This window comes from Copadichromis virginalis, linkage group LG4 (genome assembly GCF_057382275.1).
Source record: "Copadichromis virginalis isolate Kocher_CV1m ecotype Utaka linkage group LG4, C_Virginalis_male_GT1.1, whole genome shotgun sequence".
In the NCBI taxonomy this organism is placed as follows: Eukaryota; Metazoa; Chordata; class Actinopteri; order Cichliformes; family Cichlidae; genus Copadichromis; species Copadichromis virginalis.
The window spans coordinates 14,161,726-14,184,126 of NC_140621.1; the positions used below are offsets into that span (position 1 = coordinate 14,161,726).

General features: G+C 45.3%; 2 protein-coding genes across 6 annotated transcripts in view; one reads left to right on the plus strand and one right to left on the minus strand.

Annotated features, from left to right (window-relative positions):
* Window positions 1–9,562, plus strand: ap5z1 (adaptor related protein complex 5 subunit zeta 1). Of its 2 annotated transcripts, XM_085453714.1 has the most exons (18): window positions 1–255; window positions 574–711; window positions 1,526–1,706; window positions 1,963–2,113; window positions 2,464–2,576; window positions 2,760–2,925; window positions 3,197–3,244; window positions 5,505–5,645; window positions 5,744–5,781; window positions 7,020–7,182; window positions 7,344–7,522; window positions 7,607–7,749; window positions 7,844–7,962; window positions 8,200–8,327; window positions 8,426–8,523; window positions 8,616–8,748; window positions 8,871–9,085; window positions 9,184–9,562. In XM_085453714.1, the coding sequence occupies exons 1-18, from the start codon at window positions 215–217 to the stop codon at window positions 9,434–9,436; spliced, it is 2,448 nt and encodes an 815-aa protein (XP_085309840.1). In that variant the 5' UTR covers window positions 1–214; the 3' UTR covers window positions 9,437–9,562. The 2 variants fall into 2 exon arrangements, with proteins under 2 accessions (XP_085309840.1, XP_085309841.1); XM_085453715.1 differs by lacking the exon at window positions 3,197–3,244.
* mmd2a (monocyte to macrophage differentiation-associated 2a) overlaps window positions 4,282–22,401 on the minus strand; it is a 27,257-nt gene continuing 9,137 nt past the window's right edge. The window contains exons 4-8 of one of the 4 annotated variants that reach the window (XM_085453717.1): window positions 15,547–15,621; window positions 15,353–15,454; window positions 15,101–15,170; window positions 13,392–13,588; window positions 4,282–5,099 (exon numbers count right to left, since the gene is read on the minus strand). In XM_085453717.1, coding sequence (XP_085309843.1) covers window positions 5,063–5,099; window positions 13,392–13,588; window positions 15,101–15,170; window positions 15,353–15,454; window positions 15,547–15,621 — 481 coding nt within the window. In that variant the 3' untranslated portion in view covers window positions 4,282–5,062. Of the gene's footprint in view, window positions 5,100–9,650; window positions 13,589–15,100; window positions 15,171–15,352; window positions 15,455–15,546; window positions 15,622–22,401 lie in introns of those variants that run through there. The other 3 variants (XM_085453716.1, XM_085453719.1, XM_085453718.1) reach the window with 3 other exon arrangements.

The following is a 22,401-nucleotide window of genomic DNA, read 5'->3' on the forward strand; positions in this document are numbered from 1 at the left end:
TCATTTTTATTCGGTTCGTCCGTATTATATGCCTGCCACCGTGCACTTTTTCTTTAAACTGTTTGAATACAAACGGAGTGGGAGAGTCCGGCAGTGGTTTTAGTTCATTAGCGGAACTAAAGTCACGTCATGTGATTCCAGTCAGGACTCGATTAGCAAACGGACTGTTTACCTTCCGCTTCAGACAGATGTGGCAGAATAATATTCTTTCAAAATGTATTCTCACGCTTCAGAGAGTTTAATTAAACAAGCAAGGTAAGGGCAGAATGAAAGGATAGCTTTCTTTTTTTCTCCCCGCATTTCGCTTTCCTTTAATCTGTTTAGCTACTGAAACTAAAGCTAGCTAGCATGTTGAATATATCTCCATGTTATTCAAACGCACTTTAAAGATACATTCTTCTCAGGGCTCTTTAAAGCGTTCGCGACTTTAACTTGAGTAGAAAGAAATGTGTTCGCTGTCACATAACTCTGTCAGAGTTTTATTTTTATTTTTTTCAACGAGTGTTTAGCTTCCGTGAGATCTGTCAGGGGTCTTTAAAGAGATCAAAACCAGCCGCACTCTGTCGTTTGCAGAGAGATTCAGGAGTCTGAGCTGCAGAAGTTTTACAGCAGATTAATGAAGATGCTTCAGGGCAAGGAGCTCGGTCACGACACAGTGGACTCCCTGCAGAGGCTGCACCTCATCCTTTCTGCCACCAAGTACACCCGAACGTAAGAACTCCCACCCACGCCTCTCATACTTCATGTCGTGGATGAGCTGATACCAGTTTTCATTCTCACTGCTCTACATTTTAAACTTAATGATTCATCTCCACCTTTGTGTATTCATTTCTTATAACTTAAGCTACTTATCTCTTTCTCTAAACCCACTTTTTTCACTCCCTCCTCCCACTCTTTCCTCATTAGTGTCAGAGATTCAGGGTACGCAAACACTACATTTTTTTTTATTGTCAATTTCAGTAGCACTTCCTGTGCACGATGTCTGTTTCCTTTTGAAAACTTTGGGATTGTGGTTTAGTCAGGACGCCTAGAAACTGGGGGCGGAGTTGAAATCGGTGATCAGACACCCACATTTCCACACTGCCGTGGTCTCCTCTGCTCTCAGCGCCTATCATCTTATCAGCACCTATGTCATCTGTTTGCTTGCAACAACCTCTAAACTATGTTTCATCCACCGTGACCACCTAAGCGTTAAGAGTTCCACTAATCTGCAGTTCAAACGAATAAATGTCAGGTCTTACATTTTGCTGTTATGTCTGCAAGTTGCTGTTCCTTTGCTCTGTGTTCTCAAAGGCAGTGTTTTCAACAGTTCAGCCTCTCACTTTCCATGTGGTCTTTTTTTCACAGTAAACAGCAGCTTCCCTTTCTTCCCACACTTTTAATTAAAGTTGTAATAATGTTTAAATCTATCCCTCAGCTTAATATAATTATTAAAAAGCAAGTCAAGCCAAATGTCTTGGGTCTGCATCACTGTGGGATAAATAAGTGCGTTGTCTTATTTCTCTTCTGCTGTCGTCAACCCAAGGCTGCCTTTAGAGCTCCAGAAGAGGTTTGTAGCGCTTCTCTCATCACCTGCGGAGCAGCATCAGGTGCTGAGCACCGCTGTGCTCAGAGAAACGCTGCCCCTCACTGGTCAAGAGCTGAATTACAACCAGGACAATCTCGGTCAGCTGAACAGTCACGCTGCTGGTCTGCTGCTCTCACAGGTGGGCAGAACTGAAATTGTGTGGTTGAGCCTACTTCTTCATTACTGTGAGACATGTATTTAAAAGACTCACCACATCCTTTTTCAGCTCAGGATATTGGAAAAATAATTAGCCAGTATTGTTGTAATTTTAAATATAGAAGACATTTAGTAACACAGTCCCAGTTTGTGTTGTATGTGTGTGTGTGTCTTACTTGTTGGGCTTTTTTAAAGGCATTATCTAATGCAATCCTCTTTCACACTTTTAATCCTGACAGGCTGTATCCAAGGGTGATCTTTCATCTCTCTGCACTCAACTCCTTCGCAATCTGGAGAGTCGACCGTCTGAAGGGCCGACTCACTCGCTCATGCACACCCTGCCAGTCCTCAACAACGTCCTCACACACAGCCCAGAGTGCCTCAGCGAAGGTAGCGGGACATACAGATACAGATCTGGACTTTTATCAAATGTTGTAAAAAATAATTCCACATCACTTCCTGCATCTGCTATGTGCACCAACTAATTGTTCATACAGTGTAGAACACACTGTGTTATGTTTGTTGGTAATTTCATAAAATTAAAATGTATATAAAGAAAATTTTTGTGTGTTTTCAAGCCTGTTTAGTCCTTCAAAGTACAGTTAATTTGGAGAAGAGTGATAATGAGGGGTAAAGGGAAACCTCTGGATTCACCTCCGTGTGTCTTATCTTATTGCTTTAAGTTGTTTGCACTGGAGAGAGTTGCACTCAGATCTCTCTCCAATTCTGACTGTCTGCAGATCAAATGACCCTTGTAAGCAAAAAGCTTGTTGATTGGCTGCGTTATGCTAGCGTCATGCAGGGAGTCGGGACTTCCTCTGGAGGATTCTTCACGGGGCCCAGATCCCGTCAGGTGAGCAGTTAATTTTCATATTGAGCAAGTATTAGGTAAGTTAGGTAAGTATTATTAGTATTAGCAAGTATAGGATTACATTAAGCTTGTGACTCTTCCAGGAAGGTAATGAACTAGTGAATATATAAGTTAGTAAAGCTAAACTGGATTGCTTGTGGATTTTTTCCCTTCTCCCACTGTCAGCCGGTGCCTATAGCAGAGCTGGATGGGTCTGTGTCCGGAGATTTCTTCACTGTCCTATGTGTGGGTCAGGGCTTCACTGAAGACCAGTGGATGAACGTCTACTCCTTTTCCATGCTGCGTCATTGGCTTCTCACCTACCATTCCAGCTGCAGCACAGTAGATGCAGGTATGACCATTTGCTGTAATATGCTAGTGACACTTTTATGTGTTTCTATTTACAAACAGCTCCACAGTTCTGCCCATCTGAGCCATTTTTGCTTCTATTAGTTATAAACTAGCTTAAATGGCAGGTGTTTGAATGGCCGTATAATACTTCTCCAAGAATGACTATTCTATTTTTTGAGGAGCCTTTGCTTCAAGGTAGGATGTATTAGGGCTGTTATTGCTTCATATGACTAAGTCTCAGATGACCTGCTCTGTGTTTTCATCATCTTCAGCAAACAGGCTACAACTCAGCCTGTCAGTCTCCCACTCCTTTTCAAATGGTAAGACATGAGAGGTTGTGAACCTTCCCTGCATGTGCCTGATTCTAAGAATTAAATAAGCTGAACTCCCCCACTGTTCTTTAACTGGAGGCGGTACAGATCAATTCACAACTCTAAACTTTAACTAACAAACAAGTCTCTAATCAGAAATCATAATCTCTGACTTTTAACCTCCTCTTTCCACAGTCATTTGCCTTCCCCTAATTTTTCTTATGAGGTCCTAATCATGATCAAATATGCTCTGACAGCAGCCACTTTTAAGGGTGAGATGCTGAACTGCAAATGCCACACAGCCACACATTGCATGTGTTGTGTAAAGTGTGGGCGGCAAGTTCAATTTCATCTTGAAACTTCTGTGTTTGGATGTTTGTGGTCTTTGACCCTAATTTGACTGTGTTGCTTTCTTATAATAGCATTCCGACAATTATTAGTCATTGTGTCATCAGTGATAATCGTCACTTTCTCAAACGTGTATGGTTACTTACATCTAGCCCTCGGTAGTGAGCTCATGTTAAAGCTAAAGATCTTAATGAGTCCTGTGTGCACAGAGAGCCAGTTCATCGGTTTGCTGTTAACAAAGTGAATTTGTTCAGTTTTAACGTAGACGCTGTTTTGTTTACATTGTCAGTGTGACTCATCCAGTCCAGTTGGCCTCATACAGAATCCACTGATACAAACAGATGCCGATATGAGTGATTTGGGTAAATCAGTGTCGCCCACAGACTGGCTCGAAGATACAAACAAAATATGAAGCTAGTCTTAGTCATGCAGTGATGGTTGGCCTTTCTCCACACGGTCAAAACATGTTTTTGTAAGCATGAATTATAAAACTGTAATCTGATGGCGTTTTGAATCTTTTACCAAAACTGTAAAGGATTTATGTGAGCTTAATATTCTGATCACTCTGAACTGGCATACATTTTTCGCAATGATTTAATTGTATAATTTGGCACGGAAACAGTTACAGATTACCAAAGAAAGTTCAACAGATCCCTGAGATCTGTTTTACTACCTGGCTATACCATAGTTCTGCTGAGCAGCGTCAGCCTGACAAGTCAGCCAAGATTTTCCAAATCAAGCTAAAAGCTGGTTAATGTAAAAGAGGCGTGACCAAACGCAAACATGGATACGGCTAAACCCATAAATGTCCCACAAGAATACAAATTTGAGGAAAATGAAAAGAAAATCGAGTCATTTGTGGAAGACGGAATTGTCAGGACGCTTCAAGTTTACAAGACTTAGAAGTCAAATAACAACTCGTTGCAACCAAAATATGCAGATGAGATGGAGCAGCACAAGAACGTATCGAGTGCCACTCTTGTCACCTAAGAACAGGAAAGTGTGGTTACAATTCACACATGCTCACCAAAATCGGACAAAAGATGATCGGGAAAACATTGCCCGGTTACATCTCAGTTTCTGCAGCAACATTCAGATGGTCAGAATTTGGTGTAAACAGCACAGAAGCATGAATCCGTCCTGCATGTAACAGCGGTTCAGGGTGTTGCTATCAGGGAGCTGATCTGTTATGGCTAAAACAGTGAAAGTCCAGTGTCCCCTTTTCTTTCAAACCTGGACTGGAGTAATGCTCCCTGTGTTGAGAATTTGTGTCTCTTATTGATGCTTGTCGGGATTTAGACGGTCTCTAAAAGGGAGATCCTGTCACTGTCTGTGCAGCAGGGTCAATAGGTGGTATTTTGGTAGTCATGTGGATCTGTCCTGGAGCAGGTTGTGCTGTGGGTGCTATGATGGTGAATCCCAGTAAGATGGGAACGCCCTTCATGATATTGAAATCCAAGGGTTAAACTTGATGTTAGCTTACAGAGCCTCAAATCCTGCTTCACAGTACTGGAGTCTGAAATATGAGCAAAGAAAACAAGGTTCCTAAAATGAAAGTGTATATCAAAGTTATTACTAGCTAATGTGGTCTAATAATGCTTCTTTTGATCCCTTGCATGGTACACTTTAAGAATACTGTAACTAAGCTTTGATTAACATCACAAAAATATGAGCACATTTGTGTTGATTTCTTTCATTTCTGTGTGTTCTAAGAGGTGAAATTAGAGACCGCAACAGTAGGTTTCAGTCGAGGCATGAGGCATTTTACTAACCTGTAGTGATTCTACTTAACATCATCAGAAACACAATTTAACTCCGACTCCTGATGTGTTCGGAGCAATCGGATATAGACCTTAATCACGAATCATTATACCGAGAAGGTCACGACCTCTAATTCCCAAGCCGTTACACGTTGTCACAGATGACCGATCGGAGGTGGACGGGTCCGTAGTTTCTATGGTTTCGGCGACGTCCTCCTCCAGCCGACTGCTGCCTCCAAAGGAGCGTCTCAGAGAGAAGGCTTTCCAGTACTGCCAGCGCCTCATCGAACAGAGCGACCGCAGTGAGTGTGTGCGCATTAAATTGCACCGGGTGAGAGAAAAGTGAGACGCGTAGCAGAATTCCTCATGCACGGATCTTTATTTGTTCTCTTTCCATCAGAGGCACACAAGAAGACCGATACAGAACTGCAAAAAGCGGTGAGTCTGCAGATCACTTATTATCACTATGGAAACACATTTCATGGTGCAGTTTGTAAAACTGAGGGGTTTAAATCACTTTTAGACACTTTTAGCCTGACTTCCTTTAATACTTAAACTAAGAGCCACAGTGTTGATGTAGATAACTGTAGCTTTTCCTGTTCACTGTGTTGTAGTAAAGAGCGCCTCCTGGTGTTCTGTTTAAGAAGTCAGGCTGAAAGAAGGAGACCTAGATAGGATGCTTGGCTTAGTCTGGCTCAGTTGCTGATCTACACTGTCCTTTTCTGCCCCTAACCCCCTAATTACATTTTACATTCTTTGCGTTACACTTCCACACAATGGTGTTGTAAGATGCACTGCTGTTTGCTGATACAAGCTCACAGTTTGACTTGTTTTTCTGAGTTCTGTGGATATGTAACACAGTTTGGGAATGACTTGCAGTATAATGTAAATAAATAGAAACATGTCAAAACAAAAAAGAGCCAAACTATGTGAATTAGTGACTCAAAGGGAAGGTGGAATGTATCCCTCTGGAGGTTGTTTACAGCTGTTGAGTGCATAAAGTGCTCAGTCATTCTTCATTTGGGGATAAATGTTGCTGAACCAGACATCAAGTCTGGGCGGTGACATCACCCCTTGACGTCACAGCCCACTCTGACCTGAAAGGGGCCAGACCAGAGAAAACTCCCCTTCCTGTGTTGTTTAACTGCACCGAGTCCCTCAGATAGCTTCATATAAGAGAAAAGAAGTGCAGTTTCAACAGTGCATCTCTGATTTTTGACACAATTGAGAAATGCAGCTGCAGTAAGTGGAGGAAACCTGTCAGCATGATTAAATTGTAAGGAATAGACGTGTACAGAGAATCTTTTTTTAAACTCCAGACCCACTATAAAAAAAAGACATTTCTGTTGTAGATAATAAAAAAGAGGAACTCTTCTGTCATTAAGACGTTTATCTATTACTTTGGTTTTTTAGTGCAGTATGATTGGCCATGACTGAGGTTTTTATCGGTTGGAAAAGCTGTAAAAGCTACGAAAATGTAGTTAGCGTGTAAAAACTAAGCCCTCCTTCACATTTTCTAGTGGGCTGGATTGGATTCCTCGGCAGGCCGATTCTAACCCTAGGGCCTTATGTTTGACACCCCTGCATTAGAGAAACCACTGGTGTTAACCAAAAGAAAGTTCTGCAGTGTTATCAAGATTTATTCTGCTGCCCTTGTGTCCTGTTTCCTGTTTCAGTGTCTGGTGGAGGCCGTGTGCATCCTGGACTGCGTGTGTGCTGAGGACGCCTCGCTGGTCTACAGGACCTTCCCCTGCATAAAGGCTCTCTTTGGTCGCCTCAGCTCAGAGCTGTCGAATGCCAGAGTCCTGCTGCCCATAGCACAGTTCTACCTCAACCACGGTGCGCATACACAGCAACATGTGCTCGCAGCTGCCACAAGTTTAGAACGGAAAACAGGGTCACGTGTGTTCACTGTAAATTGGTTGCTCACACGATGACATCATACATGACCCCTTTTTCTGTGCGTGCAAGGTTGAATATGTTTATTTGTATCCGATCAGGCGAGATGGCTGCAGTGGACTGTGAGAACGTGTGGAAGGTGGTGTTCGGTCGGTTTCCTACGGAGCTTTTCAATGACCCATTCCTGGCACACGAGCTTCTACGCTTCCTTCGACTTAACGTGGAAAGCATAGAGCTTCGGGTTCCACAGTACACGCTCTACTTTCCAAATCTGTTGAAGGTGAAAAGCTGAGAAAACATGTGCAACAATTGTTAGATTGTGGATGTGCTTTTTATTCCTTACATGTTTTCTTTTTCTGTGTAGTTTTTAGCATGGGACAGTCCAGCGATGGTGGACGACTTTGTGGATCTGCTGCCCTCTATGGTTACAACTGGAACTGCGGTGGAGCTGCTTCACACCCTGCTTGACCTGCCCTGTCTCTCTGCCACGCTGGTCCTGCAGCACAGGTTCAGGCACACGCAGGAGAAAAACTGCTTCCCACAGGGATTTGGTTACATGCACAGTTTTTATCCCTGTCTCACTGGGTCTCATGTGTCACAGGTCCACATGTTTGCCCATCTCTGAGCCAGTCGGTCGCAGCTTCGTGTCACTGGATGCATTTCGAAACCCTTCTTTCAGAGGGCTTTTCCTCTTCGTGCTCCGAACGGAGGCAGGCTCAGGTAGGACAAGTCACAGAACAGAAGGAAATCAAATAAGAATAAAAGGCCAAACTGTTCCAGGTCTGCTCTGACCCAAGGCTCCTCCCTGCTTTCCTGTCTTCTCTTCACTGCACACACAGTATATTTGCTTTTTGTTTCTTCTGTAATTCTGTTTAAATCTAAGCAGCAGGGGCAGGTAGCTTCTTAAATTATGCTCTAGCCAATGAAATCATTGTAATTTTGTATCTCCCTGTTTAGGTGACACAATTGACCGACTGAGCACGCTCCACGAGCTGCTGGTTGAAGCTGCTGACTGGCCGAGAGTCACTCAGTGTGCTCGGACGGTCCCCGTGTTGTTGCACGTTTTCTTCAACACAATTGTTACGGTGAAAAGATTCGACATTCTTTACAAATTCGTTGCGTCTGTACTTGCTGTGTTGCAGTTTACACCTTATTAAAAAAATATGTCGCGCGTCTCTTTCAGATCGCTGACGAGAAGCTTTTGGCTCATTTGATTCTGGTGATGCTGGAGAGAAGCAGCCTGCTCCTTAACATCCCTGCGTACATCAAAGAGATACACCGGTACACCGAAACACTAAAGCGCTGCTGGCTGCCTCACTCTCATCTTCATCTCCTCACTCACTCGCTCCAACCACTTCTCACTGTTTCTGCAGGGTGTTCAGCTGCCACCTGTTGAGGCTATGTAAGCTCCACCCCTCTCTGGTCGTGAACCAGTCCCACGAGCTGCTGGAGTTTGCTGGAAGCACAGCCAACGTCTACAGCAAAGAGGAACTCTATACACATGTGGTAAAGAGAGTGCTGACTCTTCTGTGTATCTTGGGTTATGTGCAAAAACCCAGTGCTTCTCACATTTCAGCATTTGCTCAAAACCTGATGCGGAAACAGCACTGAGCTTGTTTGTCTCTCAGGTGTGGGTGCTGGGAGAGTACCTCTCTGTGTCATGTGACTCTCGCTGTTCCGTGAGCCTCATCACTTCCTGTTTTGAAGCACTGGAGGCGGTGCTGTTTGAGATCACTTCGTCTGCCCCTCCAACTGGAACGGTTTGCCCGGCCCCTAAAGTCATCAACACTTTAATGAGCGCTCTCGCTAAGCTGGCGTCACGGTCACATGACCTCATACCTCGGTAACAGACTCTTTTTAAAGATGCAATATTTTCTTTTCTTCATCCAGGACTTTGTAATGTTCTGATATCATTTGTGTGTGTTTTGTTTTTCTTTTTAGGGTGTCTCTGTTCCTCTCTAAACTAAGAACTGTAACCAGAAGCGGATCGGTTGCCTGGTGCTCTGATGAGGAGGACCTCGTTGCTATAGTAACACGAGGGGAGGAGTTGTGGTCGCTGCTGAAGGCCCCCGGCGTAGCTCAGAGTGTCCTGACACCACCTCCCCATGTCATCGCACCGCAGTGGCACAGAGACACTAATGTGGCATTGCCGCTTCAACTGCGAGCCCTCACAAGCCTCACACACTCACAGTGACACAAACACACACTCATGTACAAAACGCAACATCATCCTGCGCTGACAATGCATTTTTGTAATTGATTTGTTTGATGTTGACACTGATATGATTTTCATAAAACACACAGATCCCTTTCAGTGTAATATTTTTCTTCTTTATTACAGTGATTTGACAGAAATATCATTTTATAAAATAGATCATCTGATTAAAAAAAAAAAGATTAAAAAATTGCTCATTTCCTGAGTAGGTGCTCTGTTTTCAAGAATTAAAACAGAAGTAATGAAAGTACTAGAAGTTAAGAAAATCTTGAAATGTGGAAATAGAAATTTGCATTTACGAGCTACGTTGATTCTGTCATAGTCAGAGGACTGTAGCAAATTCTACGTTACACATCAGTGTTGATAGAAAAGTGCTCAGAAGTCAAGAGCGCACCATTTAGACAAAACAACTGGCATTAAAATTCCCCTGAACGGGACACGAAATGCATTAGACCTTGACATTTTCATAATGAGACGGACTTCTTTGTCTTTTAAATCAAATTACAGTTTTAGGAAAATTAAATTGGAACACAAGTCAAAAAAAATAAAACTCAAAGCTGAGTCACAGCCACACACGAGTAGCTGGTTCTACTCGCGTCTCTTATCATCAGGTTGATCATTTACAGTCTGGCTACAGTGTGTCACACAGACATGTGTGACCTTAAAGTCTGTCTGCAGATTGCTTAATTCGGTCTCAGTCGGCCAAAGATGAGTACGTTTAATTACGAAACCAGGGGTCGTGCATGTACTGTGAAAATGAACAGAAGTCAAAAGCAGATCCTCTCAAGGGGTCACATTACTTAGCACTTAGTTCCTCCTACGCCGAGCGGCGCATCGGGCAGCTAGTGATCTCCATCGATGTCGGTCAGCAGCGACTGCTTCAGCTTTGTCCCAGGCAATGTCGACAGTTCTCAGATCGTCCATAAATGTTCAAGGGGTCACATAAGGTGGTAAAAATCTGTAACAGCTTTTACAGCCAAATCAATATTGAAAGCCTGTCAATGGCAGCTTTGTTGGGCGACTTCCTGACTGTCATATTTTACCACCGACCAAGGATGTAGCACCAACAGCAGAAAGGGATTCCTGTGTAGTGAGTTTTGGCACATTAGTTGTGGTTGGATTACTGAAAGTAGGGAGTTTAACAGCTTAGGAATGCTCAGTAACAGATATGCCAGTAAGTAAAGCTTCATTATTTTGGGAAAGTGCATATATATTCTTGTAAAGACGAGAAGATCGATAAGACTCTTACAGTTTTACTAGTCTGGCATAAAAATAGTGATACTCTGGTTTCTTTATTGATTTTCCAGTAACCTCATGCTTGTAAAATAATGCCCAGAATAGTCGTGACCAACAGTTGAGCAGCTGGTGTGGACAAAAGGAACACTTTAAAATACACAAAATATCTCAGTGGGAAAGAAAACCATATGGAACGGGTAATGAGGAACCAAAAGATGACACATCGTTTGAAGGAAATTAAAATGATCAACCTACAGAGGGCTGAATTCAAAGATACCCTGAAATCTTTATCTGGACCACGACATCACTGAGCTCCTGGACAATCTGAGGTGCAGCCTGGTGGCGTCGGATGGACTGAAACACGATGTCCCAGAGGTGGATTTGGTGAGAATTGCGGGCAGTCAGTAGTATCAAGTCTTTCATCCTCCAAGAAACTGCCTGCATACTCTTACTACATGAGGCCAGACATTGTCATGCAGCAGGAGGAACCCAGTACACACTGCACCATTATAGGGTCTGTGAGGTCCAAAGGTTTCATCCCAACACCAAATGGCAGTCATGGTGCCGTTGCCTGTAGAGGATATGGCTCCCCAGACTATGTCTGATCTACCACCAAATCAGTCATGCTGGACAATGTTACTGGCAGTATAATGTTTTCCTCTGCTGCTTCAGGCCTTTTCATCTGTGTCACGTGGGTGAATCTGTGTGAAAGGCACAGGGTGTCAGTGGTGGACCTGATAATTCTGGTATTCTATAGCAAATATTAATCAGGCTCTATGTTTCCAGGCAGTGAGCACAGGGTCCACTAGAGGACATCGGCCCATCAAGCCACTCTCATGAAGTCTGTTTCAAATTGTTTGGTGGCCTCCAGGGGGTCATTTTGTGGCTCTGGCAGTGCTCATTATGTTCCTCCTTACACAAAGAAGCAGATGCCGATCCAGCTGATGAGTTAAAACATTACCCAGTTCATATCAGCACAGATATCCAGCATGACTGTCTGACACTGACCCTAGTCAAACGCAAAAGTAGTGGAAAAAAAGAATCAAAAAAGATGGGGAGGGAAAAATAGCCTCCACCTGTAAAACCATTCCTGTTTTGGTGGGGGTCTCATTGTTGCCTCTCTAGTGCACCTGTTGTTTTTCATCAACACTAAAGCAGCTGAAACTGACTGAAAACACCTTCTGCTAGAGACCAGATCAATGCCCCAGAGGTTTAATTGACTTGATGCTATAATCTGATTAAAATGTGTTTCTTTTTTTATAACAGTGTATTTTAGGAAGTAAATGTCTGTCAGTGCAACAGCATCAGCAACAATGAGTCAAGAAACCTGAGTGGTGTGCAGGGGTTTAAAGCTAAGTGTACTGTGAGTGCTTGTGTAGCAATGGAGTTGTATCTCCTGATTGCTTACATATTTGCCGGTAAGAGCCCATCAAAAGATCCATCCATCTATTCACTTCCGCTTTTTCCTTTTCAGGGGCGCTGGAGCCTATCCCAGCTGTCATAGGGCGAGAGGCGGGGTACAACCTGGACAGGTCGCCTGTCTGTCACAGGGCTAACACACAGAGACAGACAACCATTCACACTCACATTCACTCGCACATTCACACCTAGTGGCAATTTGGATTATCCAATTAACCTATCCCCACAAGCTGCATGTCTTTGGACAGTGGGAGGAAGCCGGAGTACCTCGAGGGAACCCACGCAAACACGGGGAGAACATGCAAACTCCACACAGAAAGACCCCGGCCTGATGGTGGAATTGAACTCAGGACCTTCTCGCTGTGCGGCAACTGCCGTGCCACTGTGCAAAATAGATGATGTCTATTTTTTATAATAGGAATGAAATGCTTTAAATAATTCGGCGGGGTTTACAAGTGATGGGGCAACACCTCCAACACCCCCCAGGCAAAAGCAAACCTCCGAGCAGGCTGTGACGCACCAGTGCACACCGCTGTCCAACCTCAACGCTCAACCGCAGGCCGTAACAAAACACTGAGCATTATTTTCAGGTCTGAATTTGCACCCGTTCTCCTTCATTGCACTTGAACCGTGTTTTTCAGGATGCCCGTCACTGAGGATGTTTGAAACATGGTGAAATATAACCTGAAGCTGTTGCTTCTGTTCATGTGATCCCAAACTGATTCCATGATGTCTGTCTGGGATCAGGGCTCTTTGAGGGGTCAGATCGTTGACGTGATCAAATGTCTCTCTGATGGCGCGATGTAGAATCTGTAGATCTGAACATGTCTGTGCACAGTATCGTGGTTACCACAAACATTATAGCTTGTTATCAATCTTCTCATCTACCTCTGATAGAAAATAAACACATTTCCCAAAATTAGAAACTATTCCTCTAACTGGCGGAGATAAGCAGGAAGGAAGATTTCATAATGCAGGCCTGGCACTCGGATCTCGTCTGAAACACTACAGACAGTCAACATGGCACGCAAACCAGTGTCAGTGTCGCTAATTACGTCTAAAAGAGCAGAATTAGACATTATAAATTAGCGTCAATTTGGTGTAGTGAGGCTAGATGTTATATAGTCAGCACACAGTACAAAAATTGGTCCCCGGTGGCCCAGCTTCGTAAGTGAAGCTTACCGTAGTCAAAACACTAACGTCCTAACTACATGAAATGCACTTTTGTCATTCAGCCTGTCGGCATGGAAACGCTTAACGTCAGTATGCAGCCGGTCACCTCGACGTCTGCAGCTGTGTCCCCGGTAAATACAGGTACCTCCAGATGGCGTAATAGTGAATGCCTGCTCCAACGGCCACAAATAGATGCCAGATCGCATGGGCGAATGGCACAAGGCCATCGCTCTTAAAGAAGACCACGCCTACTCCATAGAAGACACCTCCCACGGCCAGTTCACACACACCTGTGCGCTCCACCTGGAACATAGGAAAGTTTGCTGGTATTTAATTTAAAGATGCTTTATTTAACTGGATATTTGTTTGCTAAAGATGTATCCAGTTTTTGGTTGAATTCATCTGAAATAAGAAATACTCTTATTTAAAAGAGGTTTCCCAAATTTTTGAGAAATGCCGTTTTACATGCCCACTCCATAAAAGACGGAGTAGCACTTCATCGAACAGCCCAATACTTGGTGTAGTTTTCCAACATTTACCAAGGACTTTTTCACAGGTTAGAGTGTAACTTTATATACCTAAAATTCCTTACCTGTAGGTACAGCATGATAACAAAGCTTTAAAAGAAAGAAGCAACAAATTATACTGAGTAATGAGTAGTTTTTGGTTATTTTAGAAGATCAGACCAACAATGTTTGTTACGTTGACTTATTAAGGGCCCAGGCTGTATCACGGACTATCCTAACCACTTATCCTTACATTGTAATAACACGTGATTTTGAGGTGCATGTTGGAATTTGTGCGACCTACCGCTTTGTGCCTGAGTTGGTGTCGTTTCCTGTCGCTTCCGTTTTGTTATAATACCACTAACAGCTGATTGTGGAATATTTAGTAGTGAGAAAATTTCATGACTGGGCTGGACTATCACAGTACCATGCTGGAATTCGCTGACTTCCTGACATCTTTAGAAGCAGTCTGCATGCCTAGATGCCAGGTTTTATACACCTGTGACCATGAAAGTGATTAGAAAACCTAAATTCAGTGATTTGCATGGGTGAGTGAATACCTTTGGGAGTATACTGTATATCAAGTCATGCCCTGCCTGGCCTAAATGATTTCTGTTTCTTCTGTCCTTCATGTGTTTTTATGCACTGAAATCTGGAGCATGAATTTTCAAATAGACATTAGAAAATTGCACCATAACTATGAAGTGCTACGAAAAATAAGGGCCTGGAGCTCCATGTGGGTAAAAGAAACCCAAAGGAATCAGATTCAGGTTCTGAGCACATTGTTTAAGGCCTTTTTATAAAATATGACTATAAGATTTATGCCAGCTTTTCCCTTTAATAAAAGAGATGTCAAGAAATACAATTTCTCAGACATGAAACTAAAACACAGCGTGATTTATGGAGCCAGAGAATGAGCTACGTTACTACCTTTATCTTCAGGGGGACATGAAAAAGAAATCACTCCATAACGGCTCGGGCTGTAAGTGAACGTGGCAGCTACTTCAGTAGGTGTTGACTGTCTTACCCTCAAAGTGACAATTTCAGGCTTCTATAAGTTGAAATCAAGAGCGTAATCAAATGGAAATCAGTGATTCAGTGCAACAGGGGAAGTCAATGTAAGACTTATGCATTGGAAAATAGTCAGCAGTTCTATTACCAGCAATTAGACGCATCTGTGGGTTATGGGGCACTCAAACAAAAGCCGCGGTTTGGTTCTTTAAATAGTAACGGTAGTGGAAGGAAGTCTGCAGGGGGGAAGGGGAGTGGCAGACGCTGAGAAAGACTCATCTATGTGATGTAGACTTACCATAGAGAGAATGACCAAAGCAGGAACAGCCCCCATGGCCACGTATCCCAGCAACTCGATCAGCTTGTACCTGCAGGTAGAAAACTGGACCGTGAAGTCATAATAAAAATAACAATACCTCCATTTTCCTGCCTAATTATTTGTGCTCCAAACAGCAGTCTTGTGTTTTCTGTCAACACTTGAATGGAGGCGTTTGGCTTCAGGTTAACTGTGTCAAATTAGTGCACACAGTACAAACGGAGGCTGTGTTACCTCTCATGGAAAAAGCAGACATACGCCGATCCTATACACGCCATGACCCAGATGAGCCAGCGCATGTGGCACGTCCAGGGTCCCAGCTCCCTCAGCATCAACCTGAGGAAACACGACATCGCACCTACACAGTCACAGTGTGTTCGCTCTGGTCTTTATTTTATTTATTTTTTTGCTGTAGTCACATGACCCACCATGGAGAGTAGGAGGCTGCGATGAAGAAGTAGATGGCCATTCTGTCACACATGTGGAAGCGCTGCTCCACCTTCCTACACGGAGAGAGGGGGAGGCATGAGCTCATTTGTGAAGATTCAGTTAGAGTAACATAATAATTCTAAAATTTAAAGGATCCAGGCTGTATGAAGATTTTTATTGTCTTCCTCCCCGCACCCCCAACCAGCTGGGGTAGATGGCTGCCCCTTCCTGAGCCTGATTCTCCTGGAGGTTTCTTCCTGATAAAAGGAAGTTTTTCCTTTCCACTGTCGCCAACTGCTTATTCATAGGGGGTCATATGATTGTCCACCAAAATGAGGAAAGTGTTGTTTGTTTTTTGGACAGCAATATGGCTGAAAGACCAGAGGAGGACTGTGAAAATGTTGTGTAAAGGGTAGAAACACATTTAAATTGTCAAAGTGAGTCCTACAAATCATGCACCTTTTCTTAATACGCATCCACGTTTCTGGGGCTGTATAACAAAATGAACTGAATCACCTACACATTACAATTACAGCACTACAATGTTAACCCAAACAGCTCTTGATGCTTTTTGCGTTAATGCTCATGTTTGGAGCACTGCAGTTACTGATGATTTTTACGTGCTGTGGGCATCAGGACTCGCCGACCACGCTCTGTAACTTTACCTGGTGTGACACTTTGTGGCTGCCTTGCAGTGGTTCCACTTTGCAATAATATAACTTGCAGTAGATTGTGGAGGGAATTTCACAAACTGACTTTTTGCAATGGTGGCATCCTGTTACAGTTAGTGTAAAGTTGGTGAGCTATTTACAATGCATGGTTAGATGCTTGATTTTATACACCTGCAGCAATGGGACAAAAAAAAACATCTGCTGTTCTTCATACAAGAATAGTCACCCGGTGACGTGGCCTGCTAAGATCAACCCTCGTGCAGGCTTGATCTTACAGGGTTAAACCAAAACCATGAGCACATTTTATAAGCATAATCCATGTAATAATTTTAGATCTCCTGGAAATGTATTTTTATATAGCAGCATTAAAATACCTGTTCTTGTTGAAACATAATAAATTGACCTGTGAACTGTTCAAGGATCAAAAAGGTGACTAACTCAAGAAATGATGCCGTGTTGTGTCCACAAATAACAGACACCTTAGCAAGGAACCAATTTTAAATAGTATCTTTAGGCACTTTGTTGTGAGTAAAAACATGTCAACACATGTTCCCATTTCTTTTGAAAACTTGCCATATCAGCATGGTGTGCAGTGTGTCCTTAAAACACTTAAGTAAACTGGGCAAGTGGAGGACAAAAGAAGAAGTGGCAGGCCTAAAAACTATCTACAGCAGACGAACTCTATCTGAAAGTCATGACCTCAAGAAGTCGGAGATAATCCTGCAAAGACCTGACACGGGACCTGAGAGATGCATCCTATTTACTGTTCACTGAAGCCTCATCAGAAATGGTCTCAGTGGAAGTGTGGCTGTCAAGAAGCTATTATTAAGGAAGGGGAATGGGGAGAAAAGGTTGAAGTACGGCAAATTGCAAAAGAACTGAAAATCAGTGACAACAGGTCAGATGAAGTGATTAATCCCAATTTGAACGTTTTTCTGGTTCAGATTCATTTTAATATGTATGGAAAGGACAGGACAGAGGTACAACAGAGTGTGTCTACAGCCATCTGTAAAACACAGCAGAGGCTCTGTTATGGATTAGGATTGTGTTATTGTCCAATTCTTTGAATTACAAACACAGGAAAGAACCATCATGCAATACCATCTGAAAAGCATCTGACTGGCAACAACTTAATTTGTTTGAGATCATTCTGACAGAGAACAGAACAAGAGGCAGCTAACATCCAAAGAAGAGCTTTAAATGTCTTTCACAAAGCCTGGAGAACTATTCCAGGGCTTGCAAAATCGCTAGCCCGACGTCCCGGGGCTAGCGATTTTTCCAGTCGGGCTACCAAAATCTCTCTGCCCTGCCCGTCGGGCTATTGTAGGAAGGAAAAATATATTGTGGCGAGCTCAGACAAGGAGGAGACGGAGGTATCGTTTGGTCTTGCTTCCCGTGAGCTAGCCAGGGAGCACAGCCGTTTATTGACATCTGCAGAAGAACACTGCCGCTAGCTAACTGCTCAGTAGTGATGTGCGGATCGATACTGAAATATCGATTCCTCCGATACCAGTCATTTATGTTCTAGAATCGATACTCATATTAAAATATCGATATTTTAGTAATTTAGGGTAAATTTGTAGGTTATCATTAACAGGAACAGAGTGCAAATAAACTATATCATTTGGATTGTCTACATTGGAAGGAACTACTTAGTCTTCCGCCTGTCATAGTCGTGACATATGTTTGTATAAATGTGTCCAGCCCCTTGTTGTGCACACTCACAACAATGGCTGAGCATAAATGGAGTCATGTGCAGACGTATTTTACTTCCACAAACGGTTGAGACGTAGTTTGCAATACATGTGGCAAGAAAGGGAGGTGTTTTGGCAACACTACTAACCTCATCAAGCACAAGAATATGACGAGCTTATGTTGAGGTGAACTGAAGAGGAGGAGTGGACATGGACAGGTGCTGCAAGGGCGAGACGGACGTCTCTCACGGAGTCCTTTAGTGCTGCAGGCAGGCAACGTGTTCAAATAGCGCACAACTTCAGTTTTTTTTTTTTTTTTTTATTTCTATATGATAACTGTGCATTATTAAGCGATAAGAACAAGTAATCCGATGTCCTGTAATCATTATGCTATAATTTGAGATACAATAACTGAAATACGTTTTTGTACAAAGTATCGTATCGGATCAGTATCGTCGATACCACCCTGAATTTAACTTTGTATCGGATCGGAAAGGAAATCAGTGGTATCGCACATCACTACTGCTCAGCGCGGCAACCGCACAGCAATAACAACACCACACAGGGCGCCCTCTGACCCCGGAAGTACACACCGTCGCAGCGAGAGGGCATCACCCGTCACCATGGCAACATACACAAAACGTAACTGTACAAACAGAACCCCGAACAGCCCTGACCCGCTACAATGTCAATGCTTTTGCATTCTTTCGGAAATGTAGCTGGGTAATTATGTCATTGGCATCGATGAGCCACTGTCAATATGTGACATATTGAAATCGCGTTTGAATTTGCGCTTGTTTTTGCTTTCACTTTGCAATCGCTCGAACTGTGTATAGAGAGCGACAGTACTGATCTGTGAGTGATGATAATTTGCGCACCAATTCCTCTGACATCGTCTTATCAATCGTTAGCTTACTATGCAAACATGACAAGTGAAATCTCCCGCAGCTTAAACATATGAGAGGTTGATCGCACAGAGAATCGCTGACCGTTATGTGTGTGTGTGTGTGTGTGTAAAAGCAGCAGGATATATATTTTAGTTCTGCTGAGGCAAATAAGACAGGTCAGGGTGAAGAAGTGACAGCCAAAGAAAAGCTTACCACAAAATGGAAAAGTTAGGACAAATCAGACTATAAGGCAAAAAGAAAGTGCAGCTTTTGTCATGAATCGCTGTGCGGCAGGCAGGAGTTGGACCCAAAATGCAGGACTCACAGACTCGGGGAGGTGAACTCAAAACACAGCTTTATTTGCTGGTAGAACAAACATACAAAACTAGACTAAACTGGGAAACCATAAACTAAGAACTCACAGGGAGACACAGGGAGATCCACACACAGCATGAGGGACGACGCGACACTGACTCAGAGAAACACAGGGTTTAAATACACTGGGAAGTAACGAGGGGAATGAGACACAGAAGGAGGGCACAGCTGGGAGAAATCAGGACTGACGAGACAAGCAAAGCAGGACGCATTCACATGAGACACGGACCATCAAAGTAAAACAGGAAGTATCACACAGAGACGCGAACTTGACACAGTGGAGACAGCAACTAAGAAATACAGAGACATAAACCATAAGGCAGAGGTCTAAGAACCAAAATACACAGGGAAATACTCAGCTGGGAACACAAGAGACTAGACTAGAGAGAGTAACAAAAAACCAACCATGAGAACATAATGCACAATGCAGAGTGACAGAAAACAAGAAACTCAAACATGCAAAGACACAATTACACAGAACAGAGGGGACACAGAGAGACATGAAGGGCAAGGGATCAAAACTAGAAGCCATAGAATAAATCACACACACAAGTACAATAATACAAAAATCACAAAGAACTAAAAACGCTGGGTCAGGAGACCCAGGACCGTGACAGTACCCCCCCCCCTCAAGGGCTGGCTCCAGACAGCCCAAACACAGAAAAACAAAACCAAACAGAAAACAACCCAGGGCGGGCGGCGGGGGCCCAGGACGGAGGGCTCGGAACAGAAAACAAAAGAAGAGCACAGCAAACACCGGAGCCCAAGAAAACAACCCAAACACAGAGCAGTTCAGGGGGCCGGCCGTGCGCAAGGCAACGGCGGCGACGTGGAAACAGTTCAGGAGGCCGACCGCGCGGAAGGCAGCGGCGGCTCTCCAGTGTTAGGCGTGCTGGCCATGGCCCGGTGGGCACAGGACCAGTCGAGGCAGGACCAGGCGACGACGGGGCCGGACCAGGCGACGACGGGGCCGGACCAGGCGACGACGGGGCTGCAGCAAGCGAAACAGAAGCCGCAGACGCAGAGGCTGGCCCAGGCGTAGCAGAAGCACAGGCTGGCCCAGGCGTAGCAGAAGCACAGGCTGGCCCAGGCGTAGCAGAAGCACAGGCTGGCCCAGGCGTAGCAGAAGCACAGGCTGGCCCAGGCGTAGCAGAAGCACAGGCTGGCCCAGGCGTAGCAGAAGCACAGGCTGGCCCAGGCGTAGCAGAAGCACAGGCAGAGGCTGGCCCAGGCGTAGCAGAAGCACAGGCAGAGGCTGGCCCAGGCGTAGCAGAAGCACAGGCAGAGGCTGGCCCAGGCGTAGCAGAAGCACAGGCAGAGGCTGGCCCAGGCGTAGCAGAAGCACAGGCAGATGCAGCCGGACCAGGCGACGACGAGGCGGTCGCAGGTGGCGGCTGGACAGGCTCCTTGGGCCCTCCAGCTGATGCGGCGTGAGGCTGAACGGGCCCCTCGGGCCCTCCAGCTGACGCGGCGTGAGGCTGAACGGGCCCCTCGGGCCCTCCAGCTGACGAGGCGGGAGGCTGAACGGGCCCCTCGGACCCTCCAGCTGACGAGGCGGGAGGCTGAACGGGCCCCTCGGACCCTCCAGCTGACGAGGCGGGAGGCTGAACGGGCCCCTCGGACCCTCCAGCTGACGAGGCGGGAGGCTGAACGGGCCCCTCGGACCCTCCAGCGGAGGCTAAAACAAAGCCAACAGGCATGAAGTCCTCTGGCGGACATGAGGACAACTGGCGCTGCACTGAGCACTGACTCTGCCCAGGCAATGCGAACATGGTGCAGTTCTTAGGGGGCTGCTTAAACTTCAGGGGTCCAGAATCAGCTGGGGACTGAGACCTAGCCTCTGGGGAAGCCCTGGAGTGGCCAACTGTGCCAACGGCAGCTAAACCATGAAAAGTACCCTGAGTAGAAATCAAGTTACCTCTCTGCATGGAGTGAATGAGCAAAACTGGCGACACAGGAGACTGAGCAGAGAGAGGCTGCTGGGCAGCTAACTGAGCTACTGGAGACACGGGTGAGAGTGGGAGCTGAGCTACTGATGGTGGTGAAGTAGATAACTGCACGGGAGACTGAACTGAGGGCGTCTGCACTGGCAGAGGGGACTGAACTGACGTCTGTTGTAACGGAGGTGGTGAGAGCGGAGTAGGCAGGGGAGTTGATGACTTCACAGGAGAATGAACCAGAGGTGAGTGCACAGGAGACTGAGCTAGAGGTGGTAGTGATAGTTGAGGGGAAAGTGGAGCTGGTGATTGAGTGGATGACTGTGCTAAGGGATGCTGCACTGGGGACACTGGAGACTGCACTGGGGAAAGCAGGGCTGCAGGAGGCTGCACTGGGGACACTGGAGACTGCACTGGGGATTGCAGTGATGGTTGTAGTGGAGGTGTGACGGGTGGAGGAGTGGCTGAAGTGGCTGCGGGTCGGGCGGCTAGTGGCTCAGCTATAGAGCATATTAACGGCAGGGCTATGGGTTGAATGTCTGACTGAGTAGCAGCCTGAATGGCTGGGTGTAGTGATGGTGGTGGTGGAAGGGAAACAGGTGGTAGTGTGGATGACGGAACTAAGGGCGACTGAGTGGCAGACCGAACTGATGACTGAAGCGATGGTAGAGGTGAAAATGGAGCGTGTGGTGGAGTTAATGGCTGTGCTAGCGGGGACACAGGAGATGGAGCTAGCGCTTCTGGCTGGGCAGCTAAGTGAAAAAACACAGCCCCGGAATAAACAGTCCCAAAGTCAGGAAACTCTTGATTGTCCCTTCCACTCACCACAGCTGGCAACTCAGATGTCTCGGGGTCTGGCTGTGGCGGTGGGTGTCGGCAGCGTGAATGCCGTTTTATTCGGGAAGCCGGAGGTGCGGTGATGGAGGAAACTGGCAACGACGGAGAGATCACGGCCGGCTCCTCATCCTCCGACCACATTGCTGCGAGAAAAGCAGCGGGTGAGTGACAGTCAGAGTGGAGGGTGGATGGAGAGGAGTCCAGTGGCAGCGGCGTGGAAACGTTTCCCGATTGTGGCGGTCGCTGTTGCGGTATGACGAGCTCGCGAGCTTGTATTGTCTCCTTGGCTTTCTGCAGATTGGACAGTAGGCCCGAAAATCCTGAGAGCTCGCGAAGATGGGGATTCCCCTTGAGAATTGCCTCGATGGCGTTTATCCCAATGGACATTGCTTTAATGTCCGAGGCATGGGAAACTCACTCCCACAGGCTGAAGATGCGGGCCAAATCGCTTTC